The 20,923-nt window shown below is 40.5% G+C and overlaps 1 protein-coding gene across 8 annotated transcripts in view; it reads right to left on the bottom strand.

The window, feature by feature from the left end:
* The window catches only part of Ubr5 (ubiquitin protein ligase E3 component n-recognin 5), a 115,433-nt gene that overhangs the window by 9,906 nt on the left and 84,604 nt on the right, over positions 1 to 20,923 (bottom strand). For 3 of the 8 annotated variants that reach the window (XM_013074124.3, XM_013074125.3, XM_004850235.4), the window contains exons 40-54: positions 20,558 to 20,769; positions 18,431 to 18,661; positions 17,890 to 17,963; positions 15,960 to 16,132; positions 15,758 to 15,871; positions 14,429 to 14,649; positions 12,979 to 13,099; positions 12,790 to 12,894; positions 10,425 to 10,668; positions 8,611 to 8,722; positions 7,719 to 7,863; positions 6,557 to 6,687; positions 4,392 to 4,452; positions 1,781 to 1,956; positions 1,378 to 1,462 (exon numbers count right to left, since the gene is read on the bottom strand). In XM_013074124.3, coding sequence (XP_012929578.1) covers positions 1,378 to 1,462; positions 1,781 to 1,956; positions 4,392 to 4,452; positions 6,557 to 6,687; positions 7,719 to 7,863; positions 8,611 to 8,722; positions 10,425 to 10,668; positions 12,790 to 12,894; positions 12,979 to 13,099; positions 14,429 to 14,649; positions 15,758 to 15,871; positions 15,960 to 16,132; positions 17,890 to 17,963; positions 18,431 to 18,661; positions 20,558 to 20,769 — 2,205 coding nt within the window. The remainder of the gene's footprint in view (positions 1 to 1,377; positions 1,463 to 1,780; positions 1,957 to 4,391; positions 4,453 to 6,556; positions 6,688 to 7,718; positions 7,864 to 8,610; positions 8,723 to 10,424; positions 10,669 to 12,789; positions 12,895 to 12,978; positions 13,100 to 14,428; positions 14,650 to 15,757; positions 15,872 to 15,959; positions 16,133 to 17,889; positions 17,964 to 18,430; positions 18,662 to 20,557; positions 20,770 to 20,923) is intronic. The other 5 variants (XM_013074126.3, XM_013074123.3, XM_021262742.2 and 2 more) reach the window with 4 other exon arrangements.

The raw sequence follows: 20,923 nt of genomic DNA on the forward strand, positions 1-20,923 counted from the left end.
CTAACGTGCACACGTCACATCACTGAACTAAACTCGGACCAAAGTGACACCACTAAACCCTGTAAAAGACTCAGAATCAGCTTCACATGGTGGCACGCCTGTAATCCTAGCACTCGGAGGCTGAGCCAGAAAGACTGCAAGTTAAAAGTCCACCCAGGGCAATTTAGCAACTCAGCAAGACCTTGTCTCAAAATAAAAAATACAAAAAGGGCTGGGGATACAGCTCAGTGTGAAGGTCCTGGGTTCAATCCCTAGCACTACTTTAAAAAAAAAAAGACCCGAGGGCCAAGGATTCAGCTCATTGGTTCCGCCGCCTGCCTCGCAAGTGCAAGGACCTGAGTTGGATCCCCGGTACCAAAAGAAAATTTAAAAAAGACTCAATATGTTAACAGCTCCAAGTCTAATTCTTTACACAAGAATATTTTAACTGGAATACTAAGAATTCAATAGGGCCAGAGTTTAAAAACGGATGGATGGATATAGATGTCACATACATATCAGCAGGTTTGATTAAAGATAATTATTAGCAGACGATGGTTTTAACAGTGCTAATTTATTTATTTTTAAGAGTAGGAAAAATTTATTGAGAGAAACATAGCTTGTGTCTGACAGAGACAGAAAGGGGACCTGGAAATGAGCTGCCCGCTCACCCAACTTCTCACAGGTGCTTTTATGGGACACAGCCATAAGGTGAGGTGGGTTAATGGTGCCAATTTATATCAGCTGTGTGATATGCAGTCTTAAAAGACTAATATTTCACTGTTTGTATCAAGTAACTTCTTTAAGAAAGTTTTTAAAATCAAGAGCTTCATAATTAGCATTATATATTAATTTTAAAGGTTTTTCTCCCTTTTCCCATGATAAAGAAATGTCCAACCCGTCAGACTACCAAAACAATAAAATTAAGCTAATTCCACCACCAAGGGAAAAATAACAAGCATGCTGTGCTACGTTTTGCACATTCTTTTATGTGCCACCCACGTGAATCTTAACTTATATTTTGAAGCTGGAATGCTCTTTCCAATACTACTTGTATTCTCCACTGCCACCTGGGGCAACTAATTATAATGGATAAAGTTTATTGAGTGCTATGATTTGCCAGGCATAACACTGTTTCTTTACCATTTATAAACACACAAGCCCCAAGTGGCTGGGAAAGCTGGTGTGCGAGAGGATCCAGGCTGCTGGGACCAGCCTGCCCAGGGTGCCCATCCCACAGGGCACCTCCCTGCAGATGAAGAACTGACCTATGCTGTTAAGTGTCTAAAAATTATAATGACTGTGATACTTCAGAATTTAATTGCAATGAACACTATAAACAGTGTGCTAGCACTGACATAAACTGTAAAATCTGTCCGGTTCATCAAAAATACTTACTTTTCTACCAAGCAACACTTTAATGACATGTCTATTCAATGTGATAGGACACAGTTCATTCTGCAACAGACACAGTCCAAGAATCCTAAACATAAAAACAAACAAATAAGATTTACATTAGAAAACAACTGTAGATACATAAACCCTACACATATATAAATATACATATAATATTGAGAATTCTCTACAGCCTTATTTCTATCCAGTGTGAAACAGAATATACACCCCATTTAAAAACAAATATTTTTAAAAAATTTCTCATTAAAATGATTAAAAGAAAAACAAAACCTAGGAGCTGTAAGTGACTCTCGGCGGTACAGTGCATGCCTTGCATGGTAAGGCCCCAGATCCAACCCTAGCACCCTCCTTCCCAAACCCCACATGTTAAGGTGACGGTTATTACCTGCCAATGTTTCTGAAACAATTCAACCTTGCTTCTGTGTTTTTTCCAGGTCTTGGAGTATAAAATCCTCTTTTTCCAGGTTGGTAAAATAAAGGGGCATTATCATCACCATCATCTGTGTCATCTAAGTCCATATCTACTACGCTTCGACTAGAGCCGTGACGCTTTCGGTTCTCCTAATAAGAGAGTAGCAGAGAGGAAGCCCCACAATTACTTAGGCAAAGAAATGAAATGTATGAACGTTCTCTGTGAAATCATTCAGAGCCAAGTGGGGACGCAGAGCAACATCCCTATTTACACGGACAACATCACACATATCTTTTGAGGCAGGGTCTTTGTTAAGTAGTCTAGACTGGCCCTGAGCTCATGAGGTAGAACACAGGCTGGCCTAAAACTCATGGCAGTGACTCTCCCTGGCTCAGCCTCCTAAGTGCTGAGATTACAGGTGTACCCCCGCACCTTGCCTAAGGATAATTAATTCACCTTTTTAGAATTGTGATACATAAACCTTGTGCACAAACATCTGTTAAATACATTCACTAAATGAAATTCAAGTCAGCTTCTTTCACCTTAATGCCTGAAAAACATTTTCACTGGATATAAAACGCAAGACTGACAATTCTTTCAGCATTCTGATGAGGTTCCACAGTCTTCTAGCTTCCACAGTTCTTTTTTTTGGTACTGGGGATTGAACTCAGGTCCTTGCACTTGCGCAGCAGGCGGCGAAACCACTGAGCTAAATCCCCGGCCCCCTCCACAGTTCTTGATAAGAAATTTGCTGGCTTTCAAAATACTATTTCCATGTAGCCATCATGTACTGCAAACGTGTGCTAATAAAAATTATTTTTAATTTAAAAAATACTATCTCCTATATGTAAGACAATGTTCTTTGGCTGCTTTAAAAAATGTGGTAGAACCAATCTAATGTATCTGAACATAATTTTCTTTTAGTTTATCTTACATGGAGCTCACTGACCTTGAATATGTAAATCTATGCCTTTCATCAAGTTTATTTTTCAGCTATTATTTCTTGAAATATTTTTCCTATAAGGAACTGCTTTCTTTTTCTCTGAGTGCTCCAAAGACATGAATTAGTTTTCTATATTGTGTTGAAACAAGTCCTAAAATTGTTTGTTTTGTTTTAAAAAATCTTTTCTATCTGTTCTTCCAAAGAGATAATTTCTACCTACCCATAAGCTGACACTTTCCTGACACCTTTATTCTGCTCTTGGACCTATCCAGTGAACTTTCTTACATATGCTGCATTTTCAATTCTAAAATTCCAGTTTGGTTCTGTCTTTTTAACTTTCTATTTCTCTGCTGAGAACCTTTGTCCTTCAATTTACTCTCTCATATAGCATGAGACTGGATCATATCACTGTCACCACCTTTTGGTCCCTTTCCTAAAACTGGCCAGTCTCTCCTGGTTCTTTGTCTGCTGAGTAATTTTAGGGCCTTTGAACAGTTGCATCTCGGACATTTAAGTATCAAATTGTGAAGGTGGCTTGTATTCAAATGATGTGGAAACTTCTGTTTCGCTGGGGCTGGGGAGATCTTAGTAGCGCAGGACTTGCATTGCTAATTGAGTGTGCACAGTCTTTGCTGCTCTGTTTGGGTGAACCCTGGGTATGCACCACTTGGGAAGATGTTTATACTGCAGTTTAATTTCCAAAGCCTTAACCGTCTTCAGGTAAGATGGAGTAACAAGGATCCACTTTACCTGCCTGCCTGAAAAGGCACAACATCAGGCATTTCTCAAGTTCTGACTTCCCTCTCCAATCTGTGTGCGATTGCTTACTTTTCAAAAATTTCAAGTACTTCCCTTTTTATATTTTATCTAGAGCTGGGCCGGGGATGTAGCTCAGCAGCATAGCACCTGCCTGGCCAGTGAGATATCCTGAGTTTGATCCCCAGTACCAAAAAATTAAATAAACAAATAAATATATAAATATATTTTATCTAGAGCTTTTAGTTGTAGTCAGTTAAAGAAGTAAGATTTGGGGGTAGGTAGGGATGTAGCTGAGTGGCAGAGCACTTGCCTAGCATGCACAAGGCTCTGGGTTCAATCCCTAGCACCCCCCCCCCCAAAAAGCCAGCTGAGATGAGAGTGGGTTTGCCCCCCATGGAGGGCACTGGAAGTTCTCCAATAGCCTAGTAAGCATAAGATGCGCTTCACGAAGTAATACGGGATGTCCTAAGGCTTCTTTTACTGCTAGACTATGGTGCTTTTTTCGGTTCAGTTCAGTTTGGTTTGGAGTACTGCTACCATCAACTGCTTCCTCGAGGAAAAAGTCCTTAAGAGTTCTACACCACCTCTCTCCAGCTGTTCAGTTCATGATATCTCCAGTTTAGTTAACTACAGCTTAACTGTGTGCTCAAAAAGCAGGAACAGTGAGCAGGGTCACATGCAGCCCTAACTACACCAATCTTATTACCTGATTCTGTATCTGACAGCCACCTATCTTACCTTTGCTTCTCTCACTCTACTGCAATTATCCATTTTACTTGTAAAATCAGTTCCTCCCTAAGTCCTATTTTCTTCCCCCTTCATTGAACTTCCTTATAATTAAAATCTAAGTACTTATTAGCACATGAACAAAATATTCCTTACCTGTACCTTTTCTGAGGAGTCTAATAATCCAAGATCCAAGATACTATCTGCTCCATTTTCCCTAAAAATAAATGAAAAGGCATTTACATTGATAATTGCAATGTTTAGAATTTATTATCAGAATATGTATTAGCTGACATTTATAAAAATTTATAAATGCATGAACATTTTGAGGTCAACAAATATCCAGGGCACTTAATTAGTCTTAGTGGAGTTCTAAGGAGCAGGGGAGTCAATAACACACTCTAAAAACCCACTAGATGCTGCATATATGATTCTAGATCATGGGCAAAAAGCTATTGATTTAAGACAAAATAAATGGAGCCTTCACCAGGGTCCTGGAAATTAGGCTCAGAGCAGGTACTGTACAAGAGCATAAAAATGCTCAGGAAGCAATCTTAAAGAGGAATCAAATTCTGTAGCATATTTACTAATTCTAGAATACTAAGTTCATTGTTCATGCAAAGCCAAGTGAATAGTCAATTTTGTATGTTAGCTGCATTCAACTGAAAATACTACTACATTGCAACACTGAAGGTGGTATAATCAAAATATATGGTGAATTTCTAAATTTAAAAAGTTACAGTAAAAGACACCTTGCATTTAAACCCCTTCAAAATCCCCTTGACCCCTCTTCAAACAAACACACTTATCCCATCTCTGCTGCCACTTTCTGAAGCAGTTCTGGAAGTCCTCTTTATGTCTTTAGGAGGTTTCATGAAAAAAATACGGTGAATGCTGCTGCCAAGTACAGGCTCATAAAAATATCACAGTGAGTCCTCATCTACCACATCTGGCACCATGCAACTCCTGGCTCTTACCCAAAGTCAAAATGACCACGAAAAGCAAGCAGTTTGAGTGGTTTCAGGATACTGAGGCAGTCACAGGAGCACAACTAAAGACACTCAGGAAAGAGGACTCCAGAACTGCTTCAGAAAGTAGCAAGAACAACAGGATAAGCAGTTCAACGTGTAAGGCGCATTTGGAGAGGGATGTGTCAATGTGTCTTTTTCTGTAATAATTTTTTTTAAATTTTAACAATCACCATATATTTTAATCACTCCACATATTTACAAAATCTTAAAAATGCACACGTATAACTTTCTGTAATAGGTTAAGCTACATCAGTGAGCTACATCAGACAGCTCCGGCCACAAGGCAGATGAACAGAGAAACAATTCATACAAGTCCAGGGAAGGAAAGCAGCAGTAACAGAAAACAAACTGCTCCTGAGCGTCTCTGACTTGACCTGTTCAAATGCTCTGGAAGTGCTGTTTAGTGCCAGGCCTCAGCCTGCCGGCTTATCCAACCCTTTCGGACTGTATCCAAGCTACTTCCTCAATCAAACATCACGATTAGAAAGAAAGAACAGACATTTTTATCTAAGGGCTGGGGGCGTAGCTCAGCGGCAGAGCTAAAGCTTGGGCGAATCCCTGGGTTCATCCTCCACCACTGCGGAAGTTATCTATAATCACTGACACCTCACAGCTTCAAAACTAGGATAAAGCCACAGAGTGAGGATGGCCTTGCTTCTGAATGTCACTTTTACTTGTCACCTTGGGAAAAGAGGGATAAGTAATCTAACTGTTAAGATACATTTAAATCTATATTCAACAAATATATTACAGAATAGAAAACAAAAACTTGCATACATTTTTAAGGTAAATCTAGAGGCCTAAAAGAAATTGCACACTTATCGCAAGAAGTTAGGGGCTATATCCTAAGGTTTTTTTGAGTATAATGTGGTCTCTCGCCACTAGGGGAATTCTAGAAGAGTCTGATGTGCCCTTAGTTGAAGTATCATCCGACAGCACCCTGCACTTGGGGCTGAACCCAAGGCCTTCAAGTTGAGTTGCTTTTTATTTTGAGACAGGGTCTAAGTTACCCAGGCTAGGTTTGAACCTGTGACCCTCTTGCCTCAGCCTTCCAGGATGTTGGGATCACAGTTGTGCGGCACCACACATGGGCCTTTTAAGCCATTTTTAAATATCTAGTACGTACATAGAAGATCTTTTACAACCTAAGTGACTGGTAAAACTCTACCATCCTGGAACGTAAGAGATTCAGCTGTCTCGCTCATGGACTGTAAGGCACCACTTTAAAAGCATCTGAAGTACTATACTCTGGTAGACACTACTGAGATGCCTCTTGAGTGTCCACGTTACCGTCCGTGTGCAATGATGAGCTCCATGGCCTCGTCCACTCTTGCTCTCAGAGAATCTTCACTTGCGAGCAGAAGCAGCAGCTGAGCGGGAGACAATTCCAACAGCATGCCAGTGATTTTACTTGCAAATGCCTAAAAATGATGAGTAGATGTTACCTGCCCTCTCTATGAAAATGACTGTCAAAATCTACAATCAAGAAGTAGAGGGCCGGGGATTTAGCTCAGTGGTTCTGCCACCTGCCTCGCAAGTGGAAGGTCCCGAGTTTGATACCCAGTACCAAAAAAAAGAAGTAGAGAGAGAAAGAGAAGCCAGAGCAGGAGAAACACAACCTTCTGAACTGGTAAGGTCTTGTGTGAACTGGAAGCTTCTCGAGACCTGATGAGCAATGAGCAGTCCACGCACACACAGCTCGCATGGCTGTCACAGCCACACAAGTCTTTTCAATGTTTCTGAGTTCCACAAGTAAACACATATACTCTCATTCTCTTTTCCTTCATGGGAGAACCACAAATGTCTCTTTTGTTTAGTGTAGAAGAAAAGGAGAGAAAGATTTTTTTTTTTGTTGTTGTACTGGGAATAGAACTCGGGGCCTTGTGCTTGGCAGGCAGGTGCTGTGCCGCTGAGCTACACCCCTGGCCCAGAAAGATGCTTTTATAAGGCTAAGGATTTACTGAAAGAAATACAGTTGGCTTTCTCTGTTTTATTCTTTTTGTTACAAAATATGTACATACAATTATGCATAAGGAAAAAACTCAACTAGTTTATAGGTCTTCCACTATATAAAAGAAACGGAACAGAAGATTCAAAATAAAAACCTTCCTGGAATACTCAGCAGCAGTAAACTCTGGCAGCGTGTTCCACCTAAGGCTTGCTAAAGACAGCGCCTGCTTCAGAAAGTAACAATAATTTGTGCAAATAGTGATAAAAATAAATACCATACATAACTGATTCTTTGCATACAAGGAATGTGCTATGCAGAATGAAGACAGTGTTCCAACCTAGCAATACTCACTCTTTCCTATGCTGCTTACTACACAGTTAAAAACAGACCTCAATCATGTGGCTGGTCAGTAGCTGACAAATTTTTAAACAGCTACTTTCATTCAAAAGTGGGGAAAAAAGCCAGAGCTAGCTGAGAAGTCGCTAAGTGCACTGCACGTACTGGCTGCATGGCTTGCACGCGGGGATACAGCCTCTCTCCAAGTGCCTGCCGATGTGCTGGCAGAGGGTCGGGGTCGTCACTAGGGTTCCCCTCGGAGGCAGGTCTGAAGGGTCTGGTGTCGATGGAAAGCTGCCTTCTAAAGTCTCTGCAAGAGGGAGAAGAGGGAGCAAGCAGGAGCTCTTATGACTTCATCCCCTTCAACTGCAAGGCAGATAGATCAGCAAAACAATGTAAAGTAAAACAAACATCGTCACCCCAGTAACGATCAGGGTGGCAGGGTCCCTACACAGATGATGCCTGGGAAGTATGTAATGACTTGCCAGATTTGTCACTTGGATAACTATACATTTATAAGTATAATTTGATTCTGAGGGAACAGGACATTAAGGTATCAGAAATCAATTCCTGGAAATTTTAATTAAAAGTAAAATGCAACCCATTCCAAAAAGAGAAAAAAATCAAAAGATTTCAATATCACAGTTTGCCAAAAATTAGATTTGAAGATAAACTAAGGGAAGAATGATATAAATGTAATAAAAATGTCAAACAATTAGGAATTTCAGTGGATAAATAAAAAGGCAATATAATTTCAACTGCCTTTCGGTTTTTAGAAAAGAACTTTTTTTTAGTAATGTCCAAACCTTAAAACTTTCATTTTCTTTCCTTTTTTTTAGACAAGGTCTCACTATGTATCTTAGGCTGGCCTCAAACCTGCACAATCCTCCCGCCTCAGCCTCCTGAGTGCTGGGGTCACAGACCTGCATCACTGTGATACTGGGCTAAAACTTCCATTTTCTAAAACACAGTCTGTAATTAAGATTCTTTCATTCATTTACAACCTATGTCCAATCTGTCCAGAAGAGTGGTACTCAGTAAGAGAATTATCATATACCTATCTCGGTCTCTCCGAGAACCTGTTCGCAAGCCACTGCTCCTTCTCATCTCCCTTTCTCTCTCCCTTTCCCGATCTCGCTCTCCTCTGTTCCTTAATCTCTGCATTAAACCTAGAAGAAAAGATGAAACATAGTTTATTTAGATAAATACAAACACAACTACCTTACATCTCAGTGCGAAGACCTGAGTGGAGCCGGGGGACAGGGGGGCAGGGCCTCTTCCTTGCTGTCTGTCGCTAGTGCTGCCCCTCCCTGCGCTGAGAGCTGTGCACCAGGCTGTGCAGAACACCCACAAACTCACTGCAGACTTCAGGATTTGCAGCATGCATTTTCCCCTTGACATATCAAAGCTGTGAAATATAGATGGTGATCTCAAAGTACAGTGAATGTTTAAATTAAAAAACTTACTACAGTAAGCACATTGGCAAGAATGATGGCACAGGCATGTTCACATCCAGGGGGAGTATTGTGAGGGAGATTAGTGGCAACATATTTTTTACTGTAATATTGTAATAAATTGTATTTAAACATTACCATGTTTTTGGATCACTCTGTGTACGTAGCAATGGGGTATGTTAATCTCATCGTAAATAATGCTGCAGGTTCCTCTATGATTATAATCACTCACCTGTGGTCTCTCTTCTGGGTTTTGGGCATTAAGCAACACAGGCCAACAGAACAGTAGCAGTTTCATTTTTAAATACCGACCCAAACTGGGCAAAAAAGATACCTCTGAAATGTTATGAGTGCCTAGGAAAACCTAAAATCTGCTGAACCCTTTATTTCAAATTCACAGGGAGTCACAGGGAAAAGTGCCGATGAAAGGCCAGCCAACGGCCCCCGTCTTTTACACCCTCTCCTCTCTTGCAGCTCATGCAGTCCCCACAGGGTGGCTGCTACAATCCAGATGAGACAGAGGTGGCCTAGGTAAACCGAGGATTTTCTTAGTAATGTCTAAAAACATTCTCTTCCTCCATATCTATAACCATCCACTTACGACACACAACAATCAGTATTCTGTCCCTACTTGATGTAACTCAGCAGTTCCCATCTCCTAAGGGTTTGGTAATTTTCACAATTTTAAATTTTGCTGATTGTAATCTTGAAAATTAGCTAAGATCCCTAATCACAAAGTGCTGACTCTCAACAAGATGATAAGCTTATACTCTCCAGGACACTGATACACAAAGTTTTGCTTAAAAAACAATCTTGTTAAGTTAACATAGTGAGCTTACTTTTTTTATAGTGAGCTTATTGATGCAGTTCGGTTTACATCTGGTTTCAATCTCCAAATTGTAATGGAGACCAGCACCCAGCCTGTGAACCACACTTTGAATAGCCTATGTAGAGAAAGGCATTTTCTACTCAAATCTCATGTTAATACAGGGGTGGAGGAAAGACTGCAGTTTGCTCACTGACTTTTATATCATCACTATCTCACAGTCACCTGATCAAGTGACCACCACAAGGGGAAACCAGGACAATCACCAACACCCATCAAAATAACTGTGGCAGTAGAAGAGCAAACTCTTAGAACTGCCAACTAGGGCCGGGGATTTAACTCAGTGGTTTCGCCACCTGATGCGCAAGTGCAAGGACCCGAGTTCAATCTCTGGTACCAAAAATAAATAAATAAATAAACAAACCTGTCAACTAGTTTAATCAAGATTGTCATTAATCTAGAACAAAGTTATATGAAAATACAAATATAGAGTAAAATTATTCCACTATAAAGATACATAATGACTATGATTTGTGTCCTGATGAACAAAAAAATAATTCCAACGATGCTTGTTATCAGTGAGGTACTTACTCGTGTGGGTGCCTTTGTTGGCATTTTGGATACAATCTAGATTTGGCAATTTTTCGTTTGACAAAAATGCTTGTGCAATGGCTGTATAAAAACTTCGCGCTACACCACTGCCCTCTCCTGGCTCGTCCTTAAACGTGACTTTCACTCTGTGCACAGCCATTGGCGTTGTCGCGCATCTCCTGCCGAAATGGTTGTTAAGCTGCCTCATGGTCTGCTGAATGAGCAGGTCTCGGTCCCGGTCAACCTATGAAAACATGCCAGAAAGCAGTAAATTCAATGATGGAAACCATTTTTTGCAAATAAAGTCTGAAAACTGAATTTTACCTTTTCCTTAGTAGTTTTAAAAACTACGTAGAAATTTGGGTTCTTAGATATGAAGACATCCTAAATTCACAACATTCTAAAACAAGTAAGAATGCCTGCATTAAATCAGGACAAGGGAATATAATTCAATTTTAACATTTTCTCTCAAAGATCTATTGGAAAATAATAACCATTCTATTCTGGGATATACCAGAATAAATTCCAAATGGACCAGAGATAAACTTTTTTATATAACATGGATGAATTCCCTAATGGCAGAAAACACAAACAGGGGATGGGAAAAAAATGTGACAAACTGGGAAAAATATCTGCACCTTCTATCCCAATGATGCATATATTCATGAATAAGTGTGTACCACCTAAAGACACATAACTAAAATCTTAGGGAAAAAACTAGTAAGTATATCAAATTTAAAATATACCAAGAATTCATATATATTCAAATATATATATTTATATAACTGATCCTAAGTATATGAAACTTTAACTTTTCTCAAGTACAAGAATGTAAATAAAAACTATACTAAGGTGTCCTGTTTTACCCATCAGACTAGCCAAAATCTAAAAACTTGACAACAAACTGCTAGTCAGGCTATGGTGATCAGACATTCTCCTACTGATGGTGAAAATGCACAAATATACAACCACATGTAGAAGTATTTGGCAGGATCTGGGGAAATTACATATGCAATTTCATGTCTATGACTCTATCTTGAAGTCACATTAGCAAAAAGAGAAACACAGGGCTATTTATCACACTACTAATACCAAAAGAATAGAAACAAACCCATATGTCTAGCTAATAAGGGATTTGCTAAAAAAAATTTTTAAAGAACAAAAAACAACTGATAACAACCATAAAATACAGTACACTAAGCAGCTATAAAAGATGGAATATCTCTAGAGAGAAAGCTACGAGCCAGGAATGGTGGTCACACTTGTAACCCTGGCACTCTAGGGGCCTGAGGCAGCAGGAAGCAAGCTCATGTCCCAAGCAGGGAACTTAATGACACCCTCTCTGAAGAAATAAAAAGGGCTGGGGATGCAGCTGAGCGTGAAGGCTGGATTCCATTCCGGGTTCGGGGGCAAACACAGGTGAAATTATTCAAATGACTCTAAAACCAATTTGCTAATATCTCTAACTGAAGAGCAAAAATGTAAATTAATCTACTTTTAATAACCACTTGTTGGTGCCAATGTTGACGCTGTAATTTTAAGACTGCCGTGTACACGCTGTGGGATAAAAAGCAAGTGAATAATTTTATCAATGTTGTTGAGAAGTTGGATATTCAATTTGGATCTACATATAAATCTATATATAGATTTAAGATCTAAAAGGTGAAAAATAACAAAACAACCTTGTGGCCTACTGAATCGGGATTGTTTTTTTCCTTTTTTTAATGGAGGGGGACAGGTTAAGGTGGGCACACTTCCTGACTATCCACTAAAAAGACCTGGAAACAGTAATTGCCCAGCAGCAATGTGTAACCCTAGAACCTATGTCACAACCTCAAAAATCTAATTTCCTACAAAAAGCACTCGGGGCTTTTTCAGGAAATGGCTGGTTAAAGGTCTGTGACAGGAAACGCACATGGAACAGAAGGAATAATAAGGACGAAGACTACTGGGACACGGTTACAGAGGACTCAAAAGGCCAAAGCCGGGCCCTTCTGAGGATCGATAAGAAGAATCTCCAAGAACAACCTCCACATCAAAACTGGTTAAATCCATGTGAGAATAATCAAGCTGTTTAAAAAACCTAAAACTTGGGCCGGGATTTAGCTCAGTGGTTTTGCTGCCTGCTGCGCAAATGCAAGGACCCAAGTTCAATCCCCGGTACCAAAAAAAAAAAAAAAAACCTAAAACTTGAAATTCTTTGGTCATCTTTAGAGGATAACAGGGAGCTGTCAGAGAAAATTATTATTCTAAATTTTGGTGATTATCACTTCCTGAAAATTTTAATTTTAAGCACCTATTCCTGCAAGTTTTTAAGTTTACATAAATCGTATATTATAGGTATAATATAAGAAAATCTAAATACCTTTACCTCTAGTGATAAATCTCTTGACTGCTGGTTTCTCAGTTTTTCCATTTCTCTACGGAATTTTGATTCTTTTACCTCAAAACCACCCAATTCGGTTAGGATCTTTAAAAAAATGCATGACAGAATTATTCTGTGAAATATGTTCTTATCAGGCAAAATAGAATTCAAAGTACACAAAATACATACTGATCCAGGTTCTGCTCCAACATCTTCCATGAACACTCTGCCAAACAGTTCTAAAGACAGGCGCCAGCGTCCCAGCAGCATGTCATGGGAGATGACCATGCCCATGAAGCTACACTGTGGCCTGGAAGACATTTAAGGGGGGAAGAATTTAGCCAGTTCCCCAAATTCACTGGTTTTGGTCAACGACAGCACTTTGGTTGTTCTTTTACTCTTCTGACACCTAAGTATTTCAAACCACACTCTCTCTAATAAGAGAGGATTTCCATAGCTACTTTGTCCTTATGTTCTCTACATATGAATACTTCATCCCCCAAATGCCTCCTGTCTTCAACTTATCATTTTACTTCTTCTCCTTAAAGTCTTTAGTCAACCTGCACTTAAGAGGACAGATCCCCCTCTAGTACAAATTTCCACAACAGGGGCCGGAGACTTAGCTCAGTGGTTCCGCCACCTGCCTTGTAAGAGCAAGGACCCGAGTTCAATCCCTGGTACCAAAAAGAAACAAATTTCCACAATGAATCAGAATCCATTTGTTAAATATATCATGATCAGTGATGCTTGACTCAAACTCAACACAGAGAGAAGACATGGCCAAGATTTTTTTTCCTTTACATTAGTACCATTTATTTCCCTATTGCTCAGACCTGAAGCACATTTTCCTTTCTGGTTCCTCCAGAATGACAAAGCCCATTCTGAGTTTCTCTTCTTTACATGATTTCCTTTCCATCCTGGAAGCCAATACTCCACCTGAGCCTCTTTTCCTCATTGGCTAGCTAGAGCTAACAGTTGCTTTCTAACTCTTTTCTCCAGTCTGTTTCTGTGCATTCCAACCATCTTGGCTCAAGCCACACTCCTCTGGGAAGACTGAACCACCATTACCTATCTCACTAACTCCTGCAATACCAGGTAACCAGCGTCTAGGTCACAGTTAGGAAGCTGCAGAAAGCAGTCAACAGATCTTGTGATGATTACCCAAACCAAGCAGGGTACATACCAGGAATATGTGTAAAGTAAACAAAAGCCTCCATCTTGCATTTTTCTGAACCAGGCAAAGGAGCCCAAGTAAGTATGAGTCACAAATCTGGAAATTCTACTCTTTCTATTCACATCTGTCCCCTTTGTTGAGCTGCTGGTAACAAGTCTATAATTGGCAAGTTGACATGTATATGTATTTTGACTCAGTATCAAACCTAAAAACATAAAGTCTTAGAGCTTCTTCAATAAAGTGAAAAAACACTGAGCAATGACAAAAACGGTCACAAATGTCCCAATCCGGAATACTCAATTTTTGGTATCTAACTAGGAAATAATAGAAGTAATTTATATACATTTAATTATTTGTATACAAATAAATTTACAAAATATAAAACTTCTAAATAAAATTCTTTCAAGAATTGAAATGACTATAAAGCCATGCAAGCACAGGAAACTCCTGCCCCTCGCCAGGTACCTGAAGGATGTGAGCGGGGGCCCCTCGCTTTCGGTGAGGCCTATCTCTGCCAGCAAACTGCTCTTCAGCTGAGCAGCAAGGTCACGAGCAGAAGGCCCTGGTTTGGAGCTCTCAGCTGCTTCTGCCAGCACATGCTGTTCTTCTCCTTCTTTTTTTTGCCGATTTTGCATGTTCATTACATTTTTCAGATTGGCAGCATAAGACATTTTAGTTGGAAGAACCTATGAATTTTTTTATATTTAAAAGTTATACATTAAGAAAAAAATTGGTTAAATTTGTGGTTGGTTTAGTAATCACTAAAATCACACAGAAGTTAATAATGTCGTCGTTTCAGGAGCTTCCCCCGTGAAGACGCCGTCTGTTCTTGTCCATCTGACCCCTCTGACTGGCCACTAAGCCCAGCATATTTCCACAGTAACCACAGGACTGCTAAGTGAATCTCTGCAATACCTGTGTGCCTAAGACTTTCACACATTTCCAGTACTTCTGGTATTGCATTCTCCTTTATCACTCAGGTAATTTAAACATTTTATTCAGCTACATCTCTTCTATACCTGCTTTCTTTTAACATGGTACTCCCTTTCAGGAGAAACGGGGTGCAACTTAGCCACACATCAGACCCACATGTGAAAACTATTATCTTCTCGCCACTGAACCAGTGGTGTGCCAACAGACATTCCTAAGTACCAGCTATTTATAATCTCAATTTCTTTTTTTTTGGTACCGGGTATCAAACTCAGGACCTTGAGCTTTTGAGGCAGGCAGTGACACCATGAGCTAAATCACCAGCCCTATAATCTCAATTTCTTACCACAGAATCAAGATAACGCTCTCTACCCAACATGGTTGTGAAGACTGAGACTGTGAGTGCCCAGGATACGGAATTAATAAATGTTAAGTATCACTATTTATAGTACCTCACTGATCTACACTTTTTTAAATTGGTGCATATTAGTAGTACAGAATAAGATTTGTAATGGCATATTAACTACATTTTTGATACACATTAATTCAGCAAGTCAAGGAAACTTTTAAGCTGAAATTAAATATGCTCATATCTATAAAACAAGTATCTATATATAAAAATTTTAAATTTCAATAGTGTATAACAATCAACCCTGAAATGGACCAAGCATATGCTGAAGCTATTTTATGGATGAAGTGATCTGACAGGAAGTTGGACAAGTGGTATAACTCATCCCATCATAAAGCAGGAATTTCTGACACTTCTATTATTTGAGGAAATAAAATACTATGAATTAATGGGTTTCTAAAAATCTAGGTGCTGGCATAAGCTCTCGTTAACAAGTGTTATATCGCAGAATTTACCTCGAGGCAGTTTCTGTCCATTGTGACCTCCATCAAGCACTTCCCGGTACTGGCAGATGAGGAATAAAGACCCTGACTTGGGCGCCCAAAGAGATCCTCCTTTCGAGCGTTTGGCTGGAATTGGAACAGACATACTCTAGTTATGCCAAACACTGCAGAGGAGGTCAGAAGGAAACCTGCACTCGGGACGAGGCTAATTTACCTGCAACAGATGGGGCTGATCAGCCAAGGGGATGGCTTCGGCCAGAGGCACTTCGAAGGGGTTTGGGGGGATGCACCCCAGAAACGTCATGGAGTCCGAACGTCGGAAAAATGGGTGGTTTTGTCCAGTTTCTGCGGGAAGAGAGTCATCGTCCTTATCATTCAAAGCAGCACCTAAACACAAAAAGATCAAGTATTTTGTTTAATAATTATTAGGGAGGGGTAAAAGAGTATCAAGATAGCAATCTAATATGGTCACAATGGTAAATTTTATGTCTCTTACAACAATCAAAAACTGATTTAGCTCAGTGGTTTCGTCGCCTGCTGCACAAGTACAAGGACCCGAGTTCAATCCCCAGTACTAAAAAAAAAAAAAAAAAAAAAAAAAAATTACCAGTAACTAATACTGTTCCATTCTGCACTGGACAATACCTCCTATCTTTATCTATCTAGAGCAATGATGGCAAACCTTTTGGAGCTTTCAATGATACAAACAGCCAGCTGCAGCCCGCGTACCATAGGTTTGCCACCACTGATCGAGAGACTCAAGCCTGAATATAGTGGTTTCCTAATCAAGGTAAGGCCCAACTCACTACTGACTCCAAGAGGAAACACCCAGTCTTGGAAACGGGCACTTATTGTGGCAAGGGAGACAAGATGCTGGCACTTCGTGTGTTCCCACGTTGAGGCAGGACCAAGCACCGCCAGGCCTCACTGGTACCCAGTGTGCTGTGAGCATGGCATTGAGCTAGGGCTGAGTTCTCAAAACTCAGGTCAGCTGCCTTTTCCTAGGTGAATTATTATTATTTTGGGGAGCAAGGTCCTCACTATGTAGCCCAGGCTGGCCTAGAACTCAGTTATCCTCCTGCCTCAGCCTCCTGAGTATGGGGAGTACAGGCATGGCACCATCCTGACCCACTCTTGAGGCTAAATAAAGTACTAGTTGAGAATAAGAAGCAAGAGAATAGACTCTTTCGACACATTTTAAGTCTTTAACTCCCCACTGAAATAACAGAAAAAGATTCTCTCAACCCAATTTTTTTTTTTCTCAACCCACATTTTGTGGCACTAAAACTTTTGGAGAAAAACAAATTTTATTTTATTTTATTATGTATGTACGTATGTATGTATCTATGTATCTATCTTATCTATCTATTTATTGGTACCAGGGATTGAACTCGGGTCCTTGTGCTTGTGAGGCAGGCGGTGGAGCCACTAAGCTAAATCCCCGGCCTACAAATTTTATTTTTATATTGCATTATTAGGAACTGAACAAGTCCCTGAGCTAGACACTAGACAAGCGTTTTACCACTGAGCTACATCCTTAACCCCACAAAAATTCTTTAGTTTGCATTAACTGTTAAAAGTTTTGATATTTGGGAGTTACTCTCGGGTTTTTTGTTTGTTTCGTTTTTAAAATTTTTGAGACAGAGTCTCACTATGTAGCCCTGGCTGGCCCTGAAATTGCTACGATCCTCCTCCCTCAGCTTCCCAAGTGCTGGGATCACAGGCCTGTACCACCACGTCCGGCCTTCAGGAGTTATTTACATTTTCTTGACAAAATCTGTTTTGCATCAATATTAACAAAGGCTTTCCTAAGACTTTGTTTAAATTTAGTACCTACATACTTCAGTTAAGAGGAAAGGTAAATTTAAAATTAAGAAATACAAAAAAGGGATATAGCAGGAAGATAAAACAGGAAAGAAATATTGACTGAAAAGTATGCATGCATCTCTAATTCACCCTTAATTATGAAACATACAACATAAGGATGTGCAAAGAGAAATGGACAAAAAAGGAAAGAAATGGGACAGAGAGAAGAAAAGAGAAATTCCCATCCAGACAGAAAATAATGAAACTAAAACCCATGAAGGGGAACTACTGAGGTGGCCTTTTCTTGAGCTAGATTAGCAGATTTTCTGGGCACTAACTTTGATTGGTGTCATCATCATTTTCGTGTTCTGAATCTTCATTATCAATACCCAGTTCCAAAAGTTCTCGAGTCCTTTAAAAAGACAAGGGAGTCATTTTAATGAAACAGATGTATAGGGGGGACAGAGGCAGGGTGAGGCACCTAAAGCAAATACACTGTGAAGGGCACTTAGGAGCCAACCCATTCCTTACACTCCGTGCGGTTTCGGTCTCTGGGAAATGGTGGACTGATCAGCCTCATGCACTACAATAGCAGACTGGGCTGAACAGAAGCAAAAAAATCTTGGAAGCAGCGGGGCCGTCTAAACTCTCACAGAAAGATAAGTGCTTAGGCTGAGCTATGCCAAGTCTGAGCCATAACTGAATTCCTGGGCTTCCCACACGAAGGGAGGAGAAGTCACGACAGAGAAAGGCCAGGCAGACCCAGACCGCCTGACTGGATGTCCCTGAACTGCTCCTCCGCTGCAATCTGACAGTTTCCTAACAGAGCCCGCACTAAGCGCATCCTACTCAAAGCGAACTCAGGGCAAGTGTGGGTACCTCTTACGTTCCAGCTGAGGAGTGTCCAGAGTTGTCTGCTGGTTCATTGCTTTAATCCAGTATATAAGGGCTTGGAAAACATAGGCCACATGCTTCAGTGAGCAGACATCCAGAACTGGAAGGACGTCAGAATGCTCATCATTATGAGACCGCATTAAAGAAAGAGCATAATTTAGGAAATCTCCCCGAGCAGACATCATTCCCTGCCGGGCACTTAGCAATGTGGCACGTCTACAGGAGCAAAAAGAAATGGAAAAAAGTTTACAAAAAAGCACAAATGTGAAATTACCTCTAGCATAAATAGGCAAAATGAGCTGAGAATACTAACAAATACTTACCAAGCTTATGGCTCTGCTTTAGATATAGAACCACTGTGTAAGATTTACAGTCCTATACTGTTGTACAAGAAAGGAATTCTAGCAAGCTTTGGAATGGCAGAAGGAACCCTTTCCCTAAGACAATGATTCTCAAACCAGGATCCATCAAAATCACCCACCTGGAGGGCTTAAAACAGATAGCTGGCCCTAGCCCCATTTTTTTACTTCCTTCTTCCCTCTCTCCCTTTCTTCCTTCTTTTCTGTCTCACAATACTTGGGGACTGAACCCATGGCCTTGGCGATGCTAGACACACATTCTACTACTGAGCTACACCCCAAGCCCATTTTATTTTGAGACAGATCTTGCTAAATCACCCAGACTGGCCTCAAATTAGTGATTTCCCTCTGCCTCAGTCCTGAGACCACTGGGATCACAAGTGTGTACCAGCATGCCTGGCTAGAACTTAAATTTCTAACAAACTCCTAGGGAAGGTTGATATTGCTATTCTAGGGATCAAACTTTGAGAAGGACTCCCTAAAAATGAACCAAAAGCACAAACAAACAAAAACACAAATAAATTCAACTTTATCCAAATTAACTACAGTACTTCAGAGACACCATCAAGAAAGTGAAAGATGACTTGGACAAAACTTCTGCAAATCATACATTTTATAAGAGACTTGCATTCAGAATATTAAAAAATTCATAATATCAAAAAAAGCCAGGCATGATGGCACATGCCTGTAATCCCAGCACTTGGGAGGTTAAGGTGGGAGAATCTGAGTTCGAGGCCAACCTGGGCTACACAGTGAGTTCAAGGCCAGCCTGAACTGTATGGGGAGACCCTGTCTCAAACCAAACAGACAAAAAACCAGGAAAAACTCTAAACAGGCATCTCTCCAAATGGCCAATTTGCACGGAAGATGACCAATATCATTAGCCACTAAAGAAATGCAAATTAGGGCCAGGGATTTAGCTCAGTGGGTCTGCTGCCTGCCTCACATGCATCAAGGACCAGAGTCCGATCCCAGGTACCGAAAAAAAAAAAAAATGCAAATTAAGCGGCGAGGAGAAACTGAGTCACACAGTAGACGGCTACACCCCAAAGGCAAGCAACATGTGCTGGCAAAGATGCAGAGACTGAAGCTCTCCAATAGCACTGTTCTGAATCTGGGAAAAGCCTGGCACTTCTCAAAATATTAAACTTAGACCAGTGCCACCACAGCTCTACGACAAGGTAATCCACCCCAAAGAACTGAAACCACAGGTCCAGACCGAAGGTGATACACCAATGTGCAGCACACATCATGCCCAGCAGCAGGATGGCGAACACAACCTGGATGTCCAGAGGATGAGCGGATACACAAAATGCGGTACACTCAGGAGACATTAAGAAATAAAAAAGAATGAAATTAGTGCTTCATGAGAAACAGGGATGAACCATAAAATCATCATGCAGCTAGGAATGGTGATGCACACCTGTAATCCCAGCACTCTGGGAGGCTGAGACAGGACAACTGCAAGTTCAAGCCCAACCTGGACAACTTAGGAGACCCTGTATCAAATTTTTAAAAAAGGGCTGGAGATGTAGCTCAGTGTTTCCAATCCGCTGAGTACCAAGGTATAACTGTAACTTATTTTGCTTCAGCTGAGTAACTGTTTTTTAAAAAGAAATGCAGGGCATTTACTGCCTTTATTTCTTCCGACCTCAACAGGCTGAGGTTGAACCTAACAAAAATCAAAAAGCTCTGGCTTTTTCAGACAGAAAGACTCTGTTTCTACACGGAAGTACAAGGAAGACTTTCGTACCGTCTGCCTTCAAGGGTTCGCAAACTAGCTTCCTCCCGTGCAGTCATCCTCTCTCTTCGCGCTGAGTTCTGAGAAGCGTGAAGAGGGTGATTTGGATGTCCTGGATCACCAGCAGATGCTAATGCAGAACCATAACGTAATTGAGCTTCAGTAGAATCCATAATACTGACCATCCAGTTCCAAGTGGGAATAAGCTTTTCTTCTACATAGTTCTATGAAGACCAAACTAAAATAGTTAAAGACTATCCAGGTAGAGCTAGAGTTGAGATAGTAGTAGCATGTCAACATTTAAACATTTGCGATACTCAAGTCCCATTACATTGATATTGTCACATTCATTGCAAACCCAGAGTGAACGTGTAACTT

The sequence above is a fragment of the Heterocephalus glaber genome, unplaced genomic scaffold (genome assembly GCF_053883595.1).
Source record: "Heterocephalus glaber isolate CG9 unplaced genomic scaffold, H.glaber_assembly_v1.0 deba00001556, whole genome shotgun sequence".
NCBI lineage: Eukaryota > Metazoa > Chordata > Mammalia > Rodentia > Bathyergidae > Heterocephalus > Heterocephalus glaber.